Source organism: Podarcis filfolensis (genome assembly GCF_964270895.1).
Source record: "Podarcis filfolensis genome assembly, chromosome: 17".
NCBI classification, from domain to species: Eukaryota; Metazoa; Chordata; class Lepidosauria; order Squamata; family Lacertidae; genus Podarcis; species Podarcis filfolensis.
Window position 1 is genome coordinate 12,512,342 of NC_139621.1, and position 22,909 is coordinate 12,535,250.

General features: G+C 41.8%; 1 protein-coding gene and 1 long non-coding RNA gene across 8 annotated transcripts in view; one reads left to right on the forward strand and one right to left on the reverse strand.

Moving 5' to 3' along the window:
* Positions 1-22,909, reverse strand: part of LOC310753124 — a 163,967-nt gene that overhangs the window by 84,614 nt on the left and 56,444 nt on the right. The gene's annotated exons all lie outside the window — the stretch shown is intronic.
* RFX3 (regulatory factor X3) overlaps positions 1-22,909 on the forward strand; it is a 108,464-nt gene that overhangs the window by 63,172 nt on the left and 22,383 nt on the right. For 2 of the 7 annotated variants that reach the window (XM_083593218.1, XM_083593219.1), the window contains exons 4-7: positions 2,451-2,709; positions 10,634-10,708; positions 17,054-17,235; positions 21,253-21,372. In XM_083593218.1, the coding sequence (XP_083449344.1) occupies positions 2,451-2,709; positions 10,634-10,708; positions 17,054-17,235; positions 21,253-21,372 (636 nt within the window). The remainder of the gene's footprint in view (positions 1-2,450; positions 2,710-10,633; positions 10,709-17,053; positions 17,236-21,252; positions 21,373-22,909) is intronic. The other 5 variants (XM_083593222.1, XM_083593223.1, XM_083593220.1 and 2 more) reach the window with 3 other exon arrangements.

A 22,909-nucleotide genomic window follows, 5' to 3' on the forward strand; every position in this document is an offset into this window, starting at 1 on the left:
AAGAAGAGAGAGAGCGCAAGCAAGCAGTGTCCTTAAAGTGGTGCATACGTCATTACAATACCGGGTGATAAATAAAACTGCCTTATGGTAGAGAATCTTTGCCATGCTCATATGGAAATTTTCAGTGAGGCGGAAGCAGCATTCTAGTCAGTATATTATGCACATCACAGATCTGTGAGTTTTCAGACGGTTGATCTATGAGTAGTGAGGTACAAAGAGTACAGTTTTAAGTGGATGACTCTTGAGGTGGTATTGCCTGTTCTCTACCATTATAATGTACTTCTCATGGATGAATGTGACCATGATATGTCACCTGCAGTGTGCAGACAGAAAGAGATTAGTTTAGTGCCTGAATTTTTATAATTATCATTTTGAGTGGAAGACTAATCAAGTTTACTACTTCAGTTTTATGTTAGATATCTCTGATTAATTATAGGTCTCTAGTATTGTGACTTATGTTCCTTATTTTTCATATAGCCAGCCTTCTAGATGCATTTGTTCATTCCCCGTGTTGCAAAAGCTGTTTCCTAAGGGCAGAATTAGACATTTGCCTGGCTTGCACATTACCGTGAACATGCAAGCATGCAGGCTCTGGGAGAGGGGAATGTGGCCGCATTGCCGCTTGGTTCTGCTGCTGTGCTGAGCCAAGCCATGTCATCTAAGCCCAAGGCTGTGGTTTAGCTCTCTCTAAACTAGCTCCAAGCTGTAACCATGGTTTGTCCTATGGTTTGGGCAGCACCCTAAATCAAACCACCAGCAGAATAACTGGGGAGGAGCAAGGTGGCTGCCATTTCCTTTTGAGAACTTGCACCCTCATGCATTTGCACGAAGCGCTGGTTTGGCCTAGTTAGTGTGAACCAGACGCTCAGGAAGGACATGTGGTGCTGCCAAAAATGAAAGCCCAGGGTTGTGTTGTTATTCTCCCATCTCCTCTCCATAATAATTCCAAATATATTGTCTTCAAATAACATTGTGGTTAATGTTTTCAACATCTCTGCTTTGCAGGAATAAATAATTTAAAAACCTATAACAACTTGTGTTCGTTCTCATAAATATTGATGGGTGTAAGCACCTTCCTTAATTTTTAGCTAAGAAATCTTGTCTACTTTCCCCACAGTAATGTTAGCTAATATGATTAAATGTATTAATGTTATTAAATTCTATTACTATCACTACATACTGTTGAAATAACAATAATAAATGAACCCTATGTAAATAGATGGCGAAGTTAAACACTACAGTAGTAAGAACAGGTGTTTGAATCGAGGTTCTTCTGTGCGTTCAAATTTTTATAGGAATTAGGCTGCCTGTAAGGAAATAACACTTAACTGAGTAGAAAATAATTAATTGCAAGGAAAAGCCTTTTCTTGATGGAGTGAAAAGCACCTGTAAAACAGTACTAAACCTAAGAGCAACTTTTGCATGGAAAGATCAGTGTGCTCCAGGTAAACGAAGCCTATTGAATGAGCAGATGAAAGAAAATTTAGGGTCGCATTCAGCTCAGGTACATGCTGAGGCAAGATGAGGTGGCAGAAGTACTAATTTATAAAAGGTGACAGATCATTGTCATGACATTTCCATAGAACCTAATAGAGTCAGCTGGGAATAAATCAATGTGTGGGAGTGTGCCATGTGCACACCACCTTTGAAACTTCAGAAAATATAAAAGATTTACCCTTTCAATGCCATTCTCTTTCATCAGAAATACTGCTACCTGACTTCTTTCCCACAGGGAAATGTCAGAAGGACACAAAACATCCTGAGCACATGAAAATGGTAACTGGCGTTGGACAACTCTATGATTTTATGTTTGTGTCCACAGGGACACACACACACAGAGCCCAGTTCCTGTATACATCGCTTGTGCTTTCCCTTGGACATGCTGATATCTGCAGAATCTGCTTTTGTTTCTTTTTAAAGTTATTGTATAGCTCTCGTGATTTCACACAAGTTTGAATACATATGGGCAAACACGGCAACACACTTTCTGTGCTTGATCAAGTTTTCGGCATCTAAGCTGAGCCATTTTTTTCTGCCCATAAGTGTATGTCATCCTTCTACTGTGAATTAATATTTTGTATTCTGAGCTCAGAAGTACTTGGAGTTGACATCACTGAGAGTGAGCATTTGAAACAGATGGACTCGGTAGTTACACACTTGTTGTGTTTTTCTCTTAGCAAAGGGTGTGTCATCTCCACTTCTAAACATTGGGAATAACAGTTTGCTGTGTTGCAACTTTTGTAGTAAATAGTTTATAGTTTTTTTCCAGGAAAAGAGATTCATCTTAGATTATAAGCTAATAAATTTAAAAGACTTTGTGCAATAGAAAATGCTGTTAGAAATGAGAAATAATATTTAGCTCGATGCAAGCCATTGTGGTGAACAGTTGTCTTCCTCTAGTAAAAGGATGCATCTAAACAGCTTTGTCTTTTCTCTCTTTTTCCCTGAAGACGAACAACCACGTATCCTTACACAGAAACTCAGATGTACAGCCAAAACACTGGAGGGAATTACTTTGATACCCAAGGCAGTTCTGCACAGGTGACTACTGTGGTCTCTTCTCATAGTATGGTGGGCACTGGAGGCATTCAGATGGGTGTCACGGGAGGACAGCTCATCAGCAGCACGGGAGGCACCTACCTGATTGGCAACTCCATGGAGAACTCTGGCCATTCAGTGACGCACACCACGCGCGCCTCCCCAGCCACAGTAAGTAGCGCAGACGCTTCCGTCTCTCTTGTTTGTTTTCAGGAGCAGAAATTCCAGGTTTGCTTAATGAAGGCATGGACTACCTGGCCCTGTTGCCATGCAACCTCTATTCATTTTTGTGTCGCTTCCACAAGGACATTGAAATGAACAAAAGCTTCACAGCAATGGGTCGCAGGGGTTTGTGCCCCAAATAATTGACGCCCACCATGCAAAAAAAGAAAGGGAAAAGTACGAGTCTCATTCTCTTCCATGGTTTTAATCAGATTTATTCGAACAGATTCAGACTTTCAGATGGCTTTCTCTCAAAACTATGTTCAGTAAATTTACTTTGTGGGGAAATAAAATTGCAGAAATTTAGTTAAATATAATGACAGTATCACAGCTTCTTTCACTGCATTCTTTTCAGTTCTGGATTTCATGTCTCCTGTATGGGTCGTTCTAGTTAGTTCTCCATGCGGTTGTCATTCATATTTTAGCTTTCTTGATATTGATAGCAGCTTCAGTCACAGTTGTAGTTTCCATGTGAGCAGGCATTTGACTGCATTAGAGGTATGTATCACAGAGATTAGCAGCTGCATGGAAAGTTGCTAAATGGGAGGTGGATGCAAATGAACTCAATGTTTGAGAACTTTTTATTCCTTAAAAGCAACCAATCCCATTCCTGGTTAATATAAATTGTAGCAGTAAATGATAGTTTGTTTTAATCATGGTTTGTTGAATAGTCCAGGGTCCAGCTTACTGATATTCAGCCAAACCATGGCTTGTTTGATCTAGTGTTGGCTTGCTATTCCTTGAGCTCCTCTGCAAATACCCTGCTGCTACGCTGAAGCTCTTTGTGGCATCTGGGGACTGGCAAGGCATCACCAGCTGTCTTACCTTTGGCTGGTTACAGAAACGGGGCAGTGAACATAAACACTTGCCTTGGAGATCTTTGGCTTCTCCAGAAAGCTCCTAAGCAGTAAAACATCCTCCTCCCACAATCCTTTTGAAGAAAAAGTCATAGAATCATAGAATCATAGAGTTGGAAGAGACCACAAGGGCCATCGAGTCCAACCCCCTGCCAAGCAGGAAACACCATCAGAGCACTCCTGGCATATGGTTGTCAAGCCTCTGGTTAAAGACCTCCAAAGAAGGAGACTCCACCACACAATGCCATGACTTCTGAATGCCATGACTTGCCTTCTGAAAGTCTTCTGCTTGTACCCAGATTATGTAGCTTGCTATCAGGCGAGGCTGTCTTTTGCTCCTCTCAGCAGTGATTGTTCAGTGGGGAAGGGAGACATTAAACTTCTCCATTTCACATTCACCCACCCAGCACACTTGCTCTGACAGCCTCCTCACCCTGCCCATGCACAACTTGGGTGATCCAGGTCTCCCACAAAGCACAATAGTGTAAATTGCTCCAAACAAACCATGATGAGTGATCTTAGTCAGCTTAAGACATACAAACAAACCAGTGTTGAGCTTGACAAACCGTGGTTTAACATTGCATCTGTACGAGGCCATTATGTTATGAGAACCTGTGGTGTTCTAGGTGTTATTGAACTCATATCAGCTCCAGCCAGCATGGCTAATGGTCAGGAGTGATGGGAGTTGTGGTCCTGCAATATCTGGAGGACTCTGCAAAATGGAGGAGAACATACAAATTAAATAGACCTGCTTGTAGCAGCCATGTTAAAATACAGAGGCAGTGGGGAAAAGAGAAAAAAACCCCAAAATAAACAGCATTATGAGATGAATGAGAGAAATATTAAACATTGGGAACGAAACCCAGAAAGCCTTGTAGGGAGCGAAGGTTTCTGAGGTTCCTTTTCTACTCTCTCTGCCTTGCCAGAAAAGCCACTCTGTAAAGTCAGTGGATCTTGTAGATTGGCATTCAAGAGAACTTAAGTTTAAAGAGGAAATCTTATATGGCATTGTGTAGTTATGTCAAGTTCAGATTATAATGTACAGTGGTACCTCGGGTTACAGACGCTTCAGGTTATGCGATTTTGGGTTGCGCACCGCGCCAAACCCAGAAGTACCGGAATGGGTTACTTCCAGGTTTTGGCGCATGCGCAGAAACACTAACTCACGCTTTGCACATGCGCAGAAACGCCGAATTGCACTGTGCAAACAGTGCGGATTGTGAACGTGCCTCCCGCACGGATCATGTTTGCAACCCGAGGTTCCACTGTATATGGATTTTTGGATGCAGACTAGGAGAGGCAAGTTTTAAGAAAGGAAATTACATACATTTCAAATGTTGACCCCTTGATGTAGAAAGTTCACCAACCATGAATATACTGAAAATCAGATTAATTTTTTTACTTGAGGGTTTTTAATCTCTGTGTGTACCTTCTTTCGGGTTTTTAAAAAATAGTATATTACATAATACATATAAATTGTAGGTACATTGCGCTTCCTCTTTACAGCTAGAAACTTTTATTTAAAAATACTTCTCAGTTTTGTTTTGTTTTTTTAAATAACTCTTAAATTGTAGGAATTGTAGAGCATACTTTTCAACTGCCGATGCCATACACAGCAATATCCATAATTGTTGCATGTACCATCTGTTTTGGCAAATTAAAAAGAGAGAATTTAAAAAAACTGAAGAGCTTGAAAGAGAAACTTTCAAGCAGCTTGTGTGCTTTTTAATATTATGACTAATTGGTGTTAAAATAGCAAAAGACAAAAGAGTGGCTGGTAAATTCAAATTTTATATTTGTTCTGTAATGTGAAATACTGTCCCTATTTTGAACTGCATAATTACTGTATTCTTCCTCATTATTTTTGCAACAGCAACCCCCCCCCCAAAAAAAACACCCTATGATGTAGTGGAAAATAAGCTGTTTCAAGATTCCAGAAGTTCTTTGCGTATCTTGTTCTAACAATATGCCATGGGAGCTTACTCTGCTAAGTGTTTTATTATGCGTTTACAAGACAAAGAAATCAGCCAAACTCTCTGTATGCCAGTTTCACTAACCACTTGATGACATCAGTATTATATTTGGAGATTGATGACAGTATTTCTGTCACCTATCACAAGTTCATTTTTTGAAAATCCCAATGTGAAATAGTTACAAAATGGGAAAAGCTGTTGATTTATACATAGAAATGAGTGACAATCAATATGAAAGACAAGGCTTATGTTGAAATCAGATGTTTGAATTCATTGATATTATGATAGTCTTTTATTACATTTTGTCACTGGGCACATTTTTCTGGGATGCCCTGATCACCCACCCTGCCAGCTCTGCATGGCTTTGTGAGGCTGAGTTTTGAGTTTTGCCAGTCAAATAATTCAGATCAGATCCCAGCCTTGTGAAGTGGAGCAGGGCTGGCAGGGCGGTGTGAGAAGGCTGGGGTGATTCAAGGGCTGCATCCGTTGGCCTGCCCCCCCCAGCACAGGCAGGTAGGTGGCACAGCACAGCCCCGCTTGGCTCTGGGGTGTGTGGTGCTCTGACAGTAGCCAGGACTGGGTTGGCGCGGCAGGCTCCATTCACCCTCTGAGCCCTACCGCATCCTGGCATGTGCTGCTGGCAAACCACGCTATGCTGCTGGCGGGTTACACAAGATTTTTCATTGGTGGTTAATTCAAGAATGCTATCCTGAATAAACGGGACGCGGGTGGCGCTGTGGGTTAAACCACAGAGCCTAGGACTTGCTGATCAGAAGGTTGGCGGTTCGAATCCCCACAACGGGGTGAGCTCCCGTTGCTCAGTCCCAGCTCCTGCCAACCTAGCAGTTCGAAAGCACGAAGTGCAAGTAGATAAATAGGTACCGCTCCAGTGGGAAGGTAAACGGCATTTCCATGTGCTGCTCTGGTTTGCCAGAAGCGGCTTAGTCATGCTGGCCACATGACCTGGAAGCTGTACGCCGGCTCCCTCGGCCAATAAAGCGAGATGAGGGCCGCAACCCCAGAGTCGGTCACGACTGGACCTAATGGTCAGGGGTCCCTTTACCTTTATCCTGAGTAAACAGACCTTGATTAATCTAGGCAGAGGAGTTCAAATTATTAGCAAGATTCCCCTGTTCACTTTGGTCACTCTCAAAATCAATGTGAGTTTGCAATCAATGTTTCACTTCATTTGCATACCTGAGATAATGATAGTGATATTGAGTGGTAACTGCCCACTGATGGAAGGGAATCCATTTCGGCCACACACACCCCACTGGGGGACTGGGAGCAGACTGGACTGGACAGATTGAGAGAATGCATGGACCACAGCAGGGCAGAGGGCGACTGCTGAAATTTGCCTCACTTCCTGCTCTGCAGACAGATTCTCATCCATCAGTGAGCAATCACTTGTCACCCAGTGATCACTGATTTAAAACAGGCCAGACAGGAGCCCATATTTATGAAGGTGGGCTTTTAAAAGTATTTCAGCTTTCTTCTCTGCTGATTATGTTTGATCGCAAAAACTAATCAAAGAGTCAAATAAGACATTGATACATCAGGAATAATTGTATTTACTATTTTGAGAATTCCGTGTGAATATTGACACAAGCTGACATTTTAACTAAGAGTCTTTTATATATTTGTGTTTCGGAAAGATTCTACGTTGGGTTTCTTTCAGCTTATGCATGTGGCACTAAATCATGGTTTCGCCTTGTGTGGAAACTGGACAAAAGAGAGGGCTCCTTAAATTAAACTGGCAGGATGGGAAGGGTAGCTTTGGTGTAAAGCACTAGTTCCCAATTAGCTAAGTGCTGCAGGCCCCTTGTTTTTTCAAAAGCCAAGCCCTAAACCCCCTACTTGTGAAAACCACCCATTGGAAACCACTGGTATAGAGGGAAGCCACAGTTTGGTCTCTTTTTGCATTTCCCAAGACATTTACTGGTGTGGGGAAGAGCAAGTATTTTTCAAATACAAATGCTGCAATCACTTCCATGTCACCAGAGTAATGCAAGAAAAGGCCCTTAAAAGAGCAGTGAAATGGTTGCTTAGACATACTAGAAACAAATTATGCAAATTTTCTTAATTTGCATAATTATATGCCAACTCCATAATTATGAGTTACTGTAGCACAACATTTGCCTTTTCAAATGCAAGATATTCCATGTACCACCCAATAACTAAACAACTGTTCTGTTGAAAACATTTTTTTTGAAAGCAGAAAGCACACTTTTTTTTTGTTCTAAGCAGAAAGCACATTGTACATACTGATAATATAACAAATATAAATTTGTAGTGAATTGTTTCCTTAACATGTGGTGGTATGTTGTGCACAAATATTAAATCAATATCTCTGTGTGGAAAAAAATATATTTGTTCACTCTCCTGTTTGAATAGGCATGCATACTCTCTAAAACAATGTGTGTGGGGGGAATAGGGACTTGATCATTAAAAGACGCAATTAGCACATTCATACAGTTGCATATTCCAATACATTGTTATCCCAACTTTCCCCAAACGTTTGGAAGAGTAATCTTAAAAAGAAGCTGTCTTTTGTGAGAATATGGAAAGTCAACATGACAGACACATTTCAATTGTTTATTTGCCATTGTAGCCTTTTATTGGCAAGCAGAAGACTTATTTGTATTTGTGCACATTGCAGGTCTAAACAGATTATTATTAGGAGGAGGACATTATTTCTGGAGATCTAAAATGATTTGTACATTCACATTAGTCCTGTTGTAGACTGAAGGTTTGAATATGGACGATTCATGCAATGCTTCATGTGTACTGAGATTTGCAACCATTTTAGTCTGCATGAATTTAGATAAAACTAGGGTGTATAGTTATTAGTCTATTAATACAAGCTTATTGATATGTTCTTTGTTCTTTGATAAGTCATTTGTTTACTTAAGAGTATAGTGCAATACTTTATGTTACTGTGTTCTCATCTGTTTTAAACATCTCCTCCTCCTCTGTCCAGACTTGACTGGGGCTAAAACACTCCCCATAACAATTAATTTTCCTTTGATATAAAATGCTATTAAGAATACAAGAACATTAGAAGAGCTGTACTGGATCAGGAAAGAGGTTCAAATCTGGAATCACTTGCATTTAAAGGTTCCTTGTATCTTTGGCATTCTAGGTTAGACCACTGTACAATACAGTACTTTACATGTGTCTCCCTATGGTGTATGTTCTGGAAATGGCAGCACATACAGCACCAATTTTGCAATTACATCGTTGGTGGCCAGTTGGCTTCCAGGCTCAGCTTGAAGTGCTGCTTTTGAGCTTTAATGCCCTAAAGTGTCTGGGTCCCTGACGCCATAAGGACGGGGTGTTGGGATCTTCACTGCAGTGAGTTGCCACATGCAGGCAATTTCTTCTCTAAAGCTGCAGAATTCTCTCTAGGGAAGTTCATCTCGCTCCCCTCTTTCTGGTTTTTTAGACATCATGCCAAAGTGGTCCTCTTCTGGCAGGCTTTTGAGTTGCCCTGATTATCTTTTTCCTGCTTCTGCTTTTCTGATCAACATCGCTGCTAATTTGTTTCTCTGGGGTGTTTTTTCAAATTTGACTTGATTTACATGTTTAATATACTTTGTTAGAGACCTTGACGATTCTTCACTGAGATCATGGTTTAAAATAATAAAAATAATAATTAAATAGATTTCCTGGAGAATGTTATACTAAATAAAGTATTTTACAGTTTTCTGTGTCCTATGAGAAGGGCCTGAAGTTCAGTGGAAGGGGACATGCTGTACAGGCGTAAATGGTCTCATTTCAACCCCTGGCATTTCTAGTTAAAAAGGTAGAGGGCTAGGAAAGACTTCTACTTGCTAGAATAGGCAAGAATTGGCTGGATTGGACAATGGTTTGACACAGACAAATACTATCTTCAATTGGTCTCTTCATAATCTGATTAGTGTAGAATGCTCTCTAAAAAGACTCAATTCAGAAAAATAAAAACATGTTTGTGTTTTTGTCCATTCTGTAGTGTTTCTTTCCTCAACCACTAATTAATTTCATGCTGTTTTTATTTCACTCAGAATCATCACAGTAGCTTATTTGTTACTATCTCTCTGAGCAACTTAAGAGGGAAATGGGAAGTTTTATCAAAATGCTTCTGTTTTTATATATTCCCACATACAGAATTTATTTATAAGTGCAAATGCAAATATTCAACGTAAGGACATCTACACAAGGCCAGGATGCAAAGAAAGAACAGATGTGCTTGAAGCATATGTTCCATCAGGAACATCGAGAGATTTATCTTGTCTCCCCCCCCCCCCCCCGCCATTTCGGAACCCATCACCCTGTTTAAACTGAGCAGCGGCCTACATTTCTGCATTGGGAACTGCTCTTGCAAAAGCATTTCAGCAAAGGACCAGATCTGAGTGTAGTTCTCTCCTGCTCATCTGCATTTGTCTTTGGAAGGCCAGGGTGCTAGCCCAGTGAATAAATTGTGGTGGTTTGGTAGCAGTTTACATCATGAGATTAATTAAAGTTGTTCATTTTTCAAGAATCAGCAGGCAAGAGACACATAATATGAAATTGTAGGTCCAAAGAATAAACCCTCCTGGTGCCATCCTGTTCATGTTTAATTGGAAGTATGTCTGACTAAGGTCAGGGAGACCTGCTCCCAGAACAGAGCAGAGGGTTGCAGGCTCAACCAAGTGCTTCAAGTTCTTTGTATACTTATTTTCTAGGATGCTTATCTGTTTTCTATGGATATTATACCATGCTCAGGATTCTGAAATGTTTGCATTGTGGCTTGACAAAAAACCATGTTTTTCTTTCTTTCTTTTTATGGAATGAGCAGGAGGGGGCGGGGCGGCCTTTTTGATAACTTGCTCTTTCAGTTTTGTTGACGCAGTTGTTGCTGCAAAATTTGCTGGGGTAAAGATTTGAAGACTATGCCCCCAATAAATTGTAATAGCTTTGAACTAAAGTTTTCTTTTGAACTTTGGCAATCTATCAAAATTTCTGTGGTCAGTCTTTTATTACTATCTTGTCTTGAGCCCTTTTTTTAATGACATCTATTATCAGATTGAAATGGCGATTGAGACACTGCAAAAGTCTGATGGTCTGTCCACTCACAGAAGCTCTCTTCTCAACAGCCATGTAAGTTGCCTCTTCTTCATGTAAACTAATCCCTTGCTTGATTTGCATGCCTAGCTTGCCTTCTAAATGCTTGTTTTGGTTGCTGCTTTTTTCCTTTTCCTTTTCTTTTTTTGCCTCCTGAATCTTCCTTTCTACTTTTAAGCTCTCATAGCAACTCCTCACTATCTTTTTTCAGACACAATGACAGTGCAGCAAAATTGTTGAGTTGTTTGATTTCATCGCCCTTATAGCATTGCTCAAACCACCATGAGCAATTCTTTTTAAAAAAAATAACCCAGTTTTATTTGGATTGTTAACATAGGCTTCATACTGTTAAACAAAATGTGTATTCTGTTCTCATTTGACTAGGGTAAGATGTCGCAGTTGTGACTTAAGATTTTTTTAAGCAAAGAAATAATTTCACTGCTTTATGCTTCTTCGTTGCCAGTTCCTAATACTCCGCCATGCTCCAGTACGACCAAGAAACACAATATGACTCTTTAGGCGAAGACCTAGCTATAGATAAGAGCATGACTTTCAGAGCTGACACTACTAGAGGGAGGAAGCAGATTTGGCCCCTGTCACAGCCATGTTCTGAGTATCTCCCTTCATTATTTCCCATGCAATCTCCCTCCCATGCAGCCAAGTGGGGATGCTCTTGTGGTGGAGCAAAAGCCTCCCCTCCAAGCCAGACAGGGGTCACCTGGAATTCCGTAGTGGGACTCCAACATCCCTCTGCAGAGAGTCCTTGCCATATGAGGACTGTTTTCATATACAGCCTGCCTCTCAAAATGGCAAGGGTTTTGCCACTTTGTAAAATGGCATTAATTCCCATATATTCATTACACAAAAGCCAGTCTTTTAATCAGTTGGCATCTTAAACACTTTCTTTTCATATATACAAAATTGTGCACCCGGAGGAGAGCCATAGATATGGAAAAGGGCATGTCTGGTGTCTCACAGGTACACCAGCTTCTCTTTCTTCAGGAAGAAATGCGTTGTTGAGCTTTGGTGACCTAGCCTCAGGTTCTGTACCTCCTGATGCCGCCTCTAAGTGTCGGACTGAGCCCAGAGTGATGTGACCCAGGCTGCCTCTGGGGAACAACCAAGGAAAGTCAAGGGCTTGGTTCATGGGGTCCATATGCTTGTCGTTTCTGTATGCTCATAAACCCATGACCTTTTGAGTCAGCCTAACTTATTTTTATCCTCAGTGCTGTTTTCCTACCCTTGTGTTTTCCCACTCCTCCATCCCACAAGTTGGCCCCACTCAAAAATCTGTAAATATTGTTCAGCTCTCATCGTGCCATCTCATTATTGTTAAATCACAAAGCTTGTTTGTTTCAAGTCTTGCAGATGAATGAATGCTTTTCTAACATGTGTTTGCATGAAAAAGTATCTTAAAAGAAGCATAACTATGGAAATGAAATTTCCAAACATGTGATTATCTCAAAATTAACTAATTGTGTATACAGTGGACGCTCGAGTTGCGAACGTGATCCATGCGGGAGGCACGTTCGCAACCCGCAGCAATTGCAAGCCGCAGCGCTGTGTCTGTGCACACGTGGGTTGCACTTCTGCGCATGCGCAAAGTGCGATTTAGCACTTTTGCGCATGTGCGAGCGCCAAAACCCGGAAGTAACCTGTTCTGGTACTTCCAGGTTCGGCGCGGTGTGCAACCTGAAGCGTCTGTAACCTGAGGTATGACTGTATATAAAAAGCTGATTCAATTCATTCAAGAATTTCCCTGCTGGCGTATAAGTAAACTGCTACCACATTTCCTGAAATGTGTTGGTAAATCTGACAAAAATATATTATTTGGTATTTTTCTGTGTTTCCTTGTTTCACAGAATAAGTATGCAGAAAACTAATTATACCCTGTGCCTTGCTGTGCTATTTCCAGGGTAAAGGAAAGCAAAGCTAAGGCATTGTTCCAAAGCAGGGTGTTTTGTGAAGTTCTGTTTTGTAGTAGTGTGGCCCATATAATAGTAAATCTTTCCCTGTAAAATTAACTATTTTCTTACAGTGCCTAGTGATCCATGACTGAAAATCTCATAGCTTTATGTGAACATATATTTCCAGAAAAATAAAGCAATATACCTAACATTACATTTCATAGTTTACATAATCCATAGAGTTTTCAAAATTCTTTGTTTGAATATTATTTGGATGTTTCCTTTTGGAAATGGACCATTAGGATATATAAAAAGGATGCTATTTTTATTAGTGAAAGAATGGTTACTTGTCTCAAAAATACAACATGTATGAAATAAATACTCCCCCCCCCTGCCAGTTTTATAACCCCAAAATCCATTGATGTGTCTAGAAACCTGATCCTTAAAATTAAGTTTTGGATGTAGAGATCTTTTAGACTTAGCGGTTATAGTAGGATGACATTCAGTAGATGGGATACCAGCACTTAGTTTAATAGTATTTTAAATCTCTGTTTTTATCTCACCTCACCTCTTTTTATGTGTATGGTAATTACCAGTGTGGCTGAGAATTAGGTGGAAGGGTGAAGGTTGAAATTGGGTGAAGAGAGGTAAATTTATTGGATTAACTTATTTCTGCACATCATAACAATATTTGACTAAAATTTAAATTCAAAACTACTTTGAAACAGACTATCATAATGGTGACTTATAATGCCAATCCTTAGCACTTTATGGTTGTATGGCATGGTTTTACAACATGGTCTTAATGCTGTTAGCTTGTGTTTTCTTTAAATTATTTGTATGTTGGGCCAAGTATTAATGCTTTCTTATTTTTGTGGCTTTCTCATTATTTTGATGCCCATCCCCTGTTTGTACCCAGCATCAGATATTTGGAGGCATAGGCACCTGAGCATGAAAATTCTGTATAGCTATAATGCTAATGGTCATTGCTAGACCTATTCTGCATGAATTTGTGTCGGAGTAGTTGCTGGTTACTAGAGGGGCATCATCTCTTACTGTTTCAAAGGCAAGTTCAAGCTTTTTATGCTACATACCGCCCTGTGATCTTCAGATGAAGAGCGGTATATCAAAATAATCATCATCATAATCCTGTCCACCCACTACTAGCATACATGCAAGAGAGCTGTTGCCTTGCTCATTTTTGGAGGTCCATGCTTCCAAATATGTAGAACTTAAATTTATTATTTCCACTGTCACATTTTCTGTGGCCTAAATCATCATCCTCTGCTCCACCCCCAGTTTTATAATCCAAAACAACTGGACCTTTGTCCGTGAAATGTGTATGTCCTAAAGCAAAAGTCTTTATTCAGAACATTGACTGCACTGCCAGCAATGACTATTGCAAGTAACCGTTATATTATGTCAAAAGTAAAGTTTTTTTGTAAAATGTATTTAAAATTAATCATAGTATGTTGTAATTCATCTATGGGGGGAAATGTCAAATGTTACATTTATAATTTAATTGGGAAGTGTTCTGTGGTTTTTGCAATTCCATTTCGGTATTTCCCTTTGGGATAAATAGCAATAGAATATCTGCTTTAATCTATGCTGATTAATTCTAATGAGTTAAGTGCAAAGTTTGAAAGCTATGATGGTTCCTGTCCTCAGATATGCTTATGTTAGCTCATTAGTGAATTAAATAAGTGTTTTTAATACACCAAGGTAAAGGTTTACCATTTCCCTTGACATACCGTCATAAGTTATATGATCATAATGGTACATCACTAATTTGAAAGAGATTTGTGACAAATGAGATATCTTGAAATAATATTGGGTACATGAACTAAAACAAGGAAGAAAGAACGGGCCGGATCCAGAGTTCCCCTCCGCAGAGGCTTGCTTGTGGAGTGCTCCAGGCCATGTCCCCACTTCCCTCTCTCTCTGTTTCCTAAAACACTGCTTTGGGAGCACAATCCAGAACAGTGGGGGTGTTGCAGGAGGCCGCAGCGGAAAACGGTAATTGTGGGAAATAGCCTGCCCTCCCCAGGATCTTAGTTCTGTTCGTGAAAGGGACACTCTGGATCTCTTGTTTGATAGGCTTTGAACAAACAAACAAGCCATATCTCAGTTGCAACTGCGATGAATTCCCAGGCACAGCACAACTATTTCCATTTTTATATTAGCAAGAACAGCAGCAATAAATATACAATGTATACAGCTTTTTAGAGGGTTCGTAGTGTTTGTAACATTCTTTACAACAGCACTGTAACTCAGGTCAGTGTTATTATCCTTTGATAATAATGAGTGGCTGAAGCGGAGAGTTGGTGGGATGCCTTAGGTCTAAGATGAAATTTGAACCCAAAAGCAGATTTGTGACTAACTTCTGAGGGTCATCTGCCTCTGCTTTTTGAGGAAACATCTAATCCAGTCTGACACGGCAACAGGGTGTCAAGGAAGCCAGAGGGTGGGTAGCACAGTGGAACACCACTTAGGGTAACAAGTGGACCGGCCAGCATCCTTCATTTTGTTGCTGTGTTGGCTGGGAGACAAGATGCCAAGCATGATGGGCCAAAGGGAGAGAGCAGTCCTTCCGGTCGCCCCCAGTACCCCCGGGACCTCTCATCTGCCTGCCCTGTTAACTTGATTTCCATGTGAAAGTCTCATTCTGGCAGCTGGTGACCAGAGGAACCTTTCCTTCGCCTGCTGATCCTGATAGCCTTTCCACTGCCTTCATTTACAGCAGCACTGCAGGAAGATTTTAACCTCTGGATAGTCATTGCAGGAGGCATTTCTTGGGGGTTGGGGTTCTGCTGAAGGTTTCTGATGGGGCTTTTGTCATTCAAGCTGGTCTGGTAACTAGAGAGCACTAATAGGGAGATGGCTAATGACAGGGGGCATGTCTTCTGCTTGATTTATAATTTGTTCAGCAGATGGCCTGGCTACTACAGCTCCAAAACCTTGCTGTCTACACCAGAGGTTTTCAACCCTTCTGAGTCCATGACTCCCTTGACCAGCTACATTCTTTTTTGCAGCTCTCCTCTGGGGCTCAGGAGACCAGTTATGCCTGCAGGGCTGGCAGCCTCTTACCCTTTTTCAAACACCTTCCCTTGTGGAGTGTTCCCTCAGCCTCCTCTCCTCTCCCCTCTCCTTGGGAGTCCTCTGGGCAGCCACTGCTGCTGCCCCTGGTCTCTGAGCTGCCCCAAAATTCGCCTGTGGAACTTATAGCAAGGGCTGCTGAAATAAACAGCTGTCTTGGGGAGCCAGAGGCACCAGAGGGCATCAGAGGAGGGAGGGAAGGGAAGAGGGACAGAGACCAGTGTTGCCAGGGCAGCCCTGACCATCCTTCAAGGCACCCCAGGGTGCCACAGCACACTGGTTGAAAATCACTGTTCTAAACCAAACAGCTTGGAACAGTTAATCAATAAATATACCTAGCTATGTGTATCTCTCCCATTCCTATATATCTTACTAAAAACTACCAATCCTCAAAGACTGGTTGAACATTTTCCCCCTCCACTAGAATGTAAGATGGAAAGCTAATCCAAGGTTTCCTAGTGGAGTTTACTTCTAAATAGGAATGTATAAATTTGTGCTGTAAAAGTTTTTTTCCTATTGAAACTGTCTAAAAAATTTAAGTGGTTTGATTATTTGGAACACGATACTTTGTTTCTGTCTCAGTACTTGCAATCTGCTCTGCATACATTGTATAATTTTGACATAGCTGCCATGTGCCCCTCAACAGAGGACCATGAATGATCATGCAAATCCTAAATAAAGTAGCCTAAAGCAGGGATAGAGAAACCTCTGGCCCTCGGGATGGACTCCCAGCTCCCACCAGCTCAAGCCAGCAGGGCCAATGGAAAGGGATGGGAGGAGTTGTACATTGGTTGCCCATACTTGGTCCAAAGGAAGCCCAACTTCTTCACAAGACCCAGTTTGGTTTTCAGTGAAATTGGACCTCTCTCTTTCACTAGTAGGAGCAGGATCTGATCCAGAATCTTCAGCAGTTATAAAAACAAAAGTTATTCAACTAAATACTGTAATATTTGTTATCTTGGTAATCTAATGATACAGAAGCATGGATAAATGTTACCAGTACTTAATAAGAATATTTTCCTTTTTGATTGTGTGACTTATTTTCAGTGTTGCTCTTATTCTCTCAAGTGCTAACACTTTGCCTGAAAGTCTAGGTCAGTGCACATGGAATTAACATGTTGCTACTTAAAGTAATTTATATTGCCTGAGGCCACAGGTCTTAAGAATTCTGCTGTTTCTCTATTTGTAAAGCTATTTTAAGATGATGTAATGCTTTTAGAATTTCTGTGGAGAATTACCTGGAGCTAAAGAAAGATGTGTCCAGCTAAACAGAGAGAATTATTTTTGTTCTTACATTATTTCAACACTAACGAAGGCATAACTGTTCTGCAAAGTTATGTTGAGCTCATTTTTCTTCTTTGTTCCCAATTTGAAATAGCTCCAGTGGCTTTTAGACAACTATGAAACAGCAGAAGGAGTGAGTCTCCCCAGAAGTACCCTCTACAACCACTACCTGAGACACTGTCAGGAGCATAAATTGGACCCAGTCAATGCTGCCTCTTTTGGAAAACTAATAAGGTCAATTTTCATGGGCCTACGAACCAGAAGATTGGGAACCAGGTTAGTGTAAGGAAGCAAAGTTCTGAGTTAACGGGACAGAGTGTACTCCCTCTAATAGCAAATTTAGTGGTCCCGTGACAATAGACATGAAGCAAAAACATGATCATTGAGAAACAAAAGGTGGGAATCTGCATGTTCATGAAAACCCCAAATTGCAGAAGTACAAAAAATGTTGCTGGTTGTTTTTTGTTTATTAAAAAAAGACCCAAAGCCCCGCTTCCCTCCAGTCTCAGTTTGCAGTGATTGACCAGTGATTGGCAGTCTGGTGGTTAGTCAGAGGAGACGTGATAGAGCTTTATACATGAGTGGAGAAAGTGGATGAAGAGATGTTTTTCTTGCCCTCATAATATTAGAGCAAAGGGCAATTCTGTGAACCTTATGGTGGGAGATTCAGGACAGGCAAGGTCTTTTAACATAGCACAGAATTAAACCATGGAATTTTTAATCACAGTATCTGTGTTCACCACCACTAATTTGTTCTTGCAGGATAAGGCTATTAATGACTGCTTATTAACTGTATATTAATTGTAATATTACTTATTAGCTATATATTCCTTCTTGCTCAAGGTAGTTTACATCCCTCCTCCTTTTTATCTTCACAGCTACCCTGTAAAGTAGGTTAGACTGAGAGATAGTCCACCTAGAACTCCAAACTAGAACACTGCTGTTTGGAATAAAGTTGTGGTGCAACTCCCACAACAAAGTGCTGTAAAAACAAAGTTTGTGCAGTTGTCTAAATACCGTATTTTTCACCCTATAGGACGCACTTTTTCCCCTCCAAAAATGAAGGGGAAATGTGTGTGCGTCCTATGGGGCGAATGCAGGCTTTCGCTGAAGCCTGGAGAGCGAGAGGGGTCAGTGCGCACCGACCCCTCTTGCTCTCCAGGCTTCGCGGACCTCTCCGCAAGCAGCGGGAGCGCTCCCGCTGCTTGCGGAGAGTTGCCAGCATGACGAAGCCTGCGCGCGCTGAGCTCAGCACGCCCAGGCTTCGCGGACCTCTCAGCAAGCAGCGGGAGCCAGCGCTGGGCTCCCACGGCTTGCAGAGAGCTGCCTGTTTGGGGGCTGGGGTCAGGGGAAGCTCGGGCCTCCCCCGCCCCAGCCCGGCGCCTGGGGGGGAAATAATTTTTTCCCCTTTATTTCCCCCCAAAAAACTAGGTGCGCCTTATGGGACGGTGCGTCCTATAGGGCGAAAAATACGGTATACTGCCCAGTTCATTAAAATGTGTATTAAGCACTTTCTTCTCCCATATTGCTCTTTAAGACATTGCCAAAGCACCAGCTTCTATCAAGCATTCTAAGAGGTACATATATTAATTAGTACATGCAAGCTATATTATCCATTGCAGCATGTAAGGTGCTTCATTTAACAAATGGCCTTAGATTAAATAGGGACAAAATGCTTCTGTCCATTTTTCCAAATGTTGCACCTCATTTTTCTGAATGAATCAGCCCCCTTTCAAGCAAGCTGTCCTTGGAACAAAGGTGTACGGTTTGCAGATTCAGCCTGTGTGAGAAACGTCAACAGCCCAGATAACATGCATTTCAGAATACAAGGGTACTTTGTGTATTGTCACAGCTGATTGTATGCCTTGAATGCTCTACAGTAAATATTTCAATTGCTGCCATATGGATGAAACCAGCAGCATGTGGAATGTGAACAAACTTACATAGAATAATAGTGAAGGACTTAGGAGCTACTGGTGCCTGTAGTGTCAGATTCAGGCAGGATCATGAACTGAAGAAAGGCAGCCCACAGCTTCTTTGGATATAGCTGGTTGCAGGAAGGCATGGCACACAGACAGGGATTCTGCTTCTGATAATAGGCATGTCCTAAGAAGTGCTTTGCTCAGCCTGCCTTTGGGTAGATGCTGCAGGATGGAAAGCAACAACTGCAGTCTATTTATATGTTCCCCTGGCAGTTGTTGTTGTTGTTTTTGTTATTATTATTATTAATTTCTACCCCGCCCATCTGGCTGGGTTTCCCCAGCCACTCTGGGCGGCTTGCAACAAAAGATTAAAAATGTATTAAAAATCAGTCATTAAAAGCTTCCCTAAACAGGGCTGCCTTCAGATGTCTTCTCAGTGTAATATAGTTGTTTATTTCTTTGACATCTGATGGGAGGGCGTTCCACAGGGTGGGAGCCACTACCGAGAAGGCCCTCTGCCTGGTTTCATGTAACTTCACTTCTCGCAGTGAGGGAACTGCCAGAAGGTCCTTGGCGCAGGACCTCAGTGTCTGGGCAGAACGATGTGGGTGGAGATGCTCCTTCAGGTCTACTGGGCCGAGGCCGTTTAGGGCTTGAAAGGTCAGCACCAACACTTTGAATTGTGCTCGAAGTGGGAGCCAATGTAGGTCTTTCAAGACCGGTGTTATGTGGTCTCGGCAGCCACTCCCAGTCCCTAGTCTAGCAGCCACATTCTGGATTAGTTGCAGTTTCCGGGTCACCTTCAAAGGTAGCCCCACGTAGAGCACATTGCAGTAGTCCAAGCGGGAGATAACTAGAGCATGCACCACTCTGGCGAAACAGTCTGCGGGCAGGTAGGGTCTCAGCCTGCTTACCAGATGGAGCTGGTAAAAAGCTGCCCTGGACACAGAATTGACCTGTGCCGCCATGGACAGCTGTGAGTCCAAAATGACTCCCAGGCTGTGCGCCTGGTCCTTCAGGGGCACAGTTACCTTATTCAGGACCAGGGAGTCCTCCACACCTGCCCGCCCCCTGTCCTCCAAAAACTTCTGTCTTGTCAGGATTCAACCTCAATCTGTTAGCTGCCATCCATCCTCCAACCGCCTCCAGGCACTCACACAGGACCTTCATCGCCTTCACTGTTTCCAGTTTAAAAGAGAGGTAGAGCTGGGTATCATCCACATATTGTTGAACACCCAGCCCAAACCCCCTGATGATCTCACCTAGCGGCTTCATATAGATGTTAAAAAGCATGGGAGAGAGGACGGAACCCTGAGGCACCCCACAAGTGAGTGCCCAGGGGTCTGAACACTCATTCCCCCCCCCCCCACTTTCTGGACACGGCCCAGGAAGAAGGAGCGGAACCACTGTGTAAGAGTGCCCCCAGCGCTGTAACTGAACACTTGAGGACATGGCACTGGTCTTGGACCAGACCTCTTGACTAAGGTCGCTCTTCCTGAGTTGGTGGGTGGTGTGCTCACTCCATACCTCTTTAAGGATCCAGGCTGACACCTGGAGACGATGCCCCATATCCAGAACACAGCAACAGTTATGATTATATAGGCAGTGAGTAAATCTCTCTCTGGTCTCCCAGGCTCAGTCCCTCGTCCCACCCTCAGAGGAGAGAGAGAGAGGAGAGCTGTGCCAAGCATATGCAAAGGTGGCTGCTTTTGGGTGGCCACCATATACACAGCATTTGTTTATCCCACTTGGGGGGGCACAAAGTGGGTCCCCGTGAAAATGGTGTCCTTGCATTATTGCTTGCGAATGTTTTGCCCAGTGTGAGCAACTTCCTTTTGATCTTAAGTTTTTGCCATAAAAGGAAACTTACAACAAATAGTTAAAGACAAAATAATTGCAATTTCTCTCCCCCACCCCACCCCTTCTCTTTCACAAATTAGTAATACTGGTTGAAATCCTATATGCACTTAGCTTCCTTAAATTCTATTGACATTCTGAGATCAAGCCAACTAACTATGTACAAAGCTAAATACATTCCTTAATCATTAAAGTAATCTACAGTCCCCTGCTGTTTGGGCCATTTTCTGTTTGAGTGGTAAAAACCTTGTCAAGAGACCAATATGTGAAATGATTGTGAAATATTTGCAGTTGTAACTAAGTGAATATCTAATACTCAGCTAGCTTTCCATTCTGCTGGGACTAAATTGGCTGCATAGGATTATTTTTGCACAGTTCAGAGGAAAGCAGCCAAATTGAACAACAGTCTGAGATACGATTCAGATCTTAAATATTTAAGAACAACCCAAAGGGATCACATTTGCGTTTAGGTTGTGTACATTCCCTTGTTTTTAATATTTGCTTTTTCCCAAAGGGGGAACTCCAAATATCATTACTATGGGATTCGTGTCAAGCCAGACTCCCCTCTAAATCGGCTACAAGAGGACATGCAATATATGGCTATGAGACAGCAACCCATGCAGCAGAAACAAAGGTACAGTCCTGCCAAGCTGACCAGACCCCTTAGAAACCAGCATCTTTTTCTGCATCTCTCTATCGCAGGAGTGTTTAGTCAGGGAGCAGTAACCTCTCCTTTTATTAGACCACATAACTTCTCTAGCTGAAAGTTTACCTGCAGTTGCCTCAGTCTTACACCCTTTTAGACACTACGTAAAACCTTACCTTTTGGGTTGGGTTTTTAGATGCTGATGCATTAAGTCGTTTTTGTAATGTTGTTAATTATGTAATTTCTGAGAATTATTTTCATATTTCTGTTTATTTTGTGTTAAGCTTTTATATTACCTTATTTTCAAAAGCTGGCTTGTGACTATTATTCATGAAGGTTGATATAAAAACATACAAACAAACCAACCAACCAACCACCTTTTATCTGGACAAAAATAGTTTTGCTAAAGGGCATTATCTCATATTTTTATATCAAAATTGAGTGAGGAGTGGTTAAATGTAAAAGCGTTTGTGTTTCTAGAATCTTCTAAACTTAAGAAGAGAATTTGGCCTTTAATGAGAGGAGATAGAATTATGTGTGCCACCCTATGGCCAAGTTTGGAATGCTATTTTTTTAAAAAAAAGCTGAGATCCAATGCCATGCCGGCAGACAGGACAACATTTCCCTTCCTCCTTTCCTCCCTGCCCCCCCCCCCCGACAAAAAAAATCTGTTGTGGAAGGTCTTCCAGTGCTCCAGAGCAGATTTTGGGGGTGCCTGGGGGGCTGCAAAGCAGGAGGGCAGGGAGGGTAACTCTCATTTGCACAAGTGGATGTTCGTTGTGGAAGCACGATGGGTCGGGAAGGGAGTAAAGTAAACACGACTTTATGAATGCTTTGTGCTGCTCTTAACTTAGAGCATTAATGCACAGTATACAAAATTTGTGATGCACCATTTGAAATTATGAAGGATGAGTGGAATTGCTTGTTGTGTTGTGGAATAAACGGCTTACATCAAAAAGGGAAATGTTATTCAAAACAAGTCCTTTGAACATATTAATTCCAGGTCTGGTCAGAAGTCTCAATGTAGGGTGTGGGAATGAAAGAAAGATTCATGTATACAACCATAATTTTATTTAGCTTTGTAAAAGAGCAGCATGACTCCATCCTACCTAAAGTGGTCACTGGATTCTGGCCAGAATCTCCACTTGAACGCATGTGGTATAGCCGTGGGCGAATCTAGTCTAATTCCTCGCATTATTTCCAAACTGGGTTGATGTACGTCTGAGCCAGTTCCCTCAGTGAGCTGAGGAGCACTTTCTGAACATTTTGCTTTTTTCAAGTAGCACATATCCATTTACTTGTCAAATTATTATTTTTTAAGGTACTCTTACAAAGCAACTAGAGACAGCATGTAACATTTGTAGGAAGGCAAATAGGAGGATTGCCATTTTCCGTGTTTTAAAAGCTAGCACCCGCTTCTCTCAGCCATACTTGTGCACTTCCACTATGTTTCTAGAGTGAATAAATATGCAGCAATAACACCAAATAACATTTTCAAGTGTTCCTTTCTGTAACTGGTTTGTCA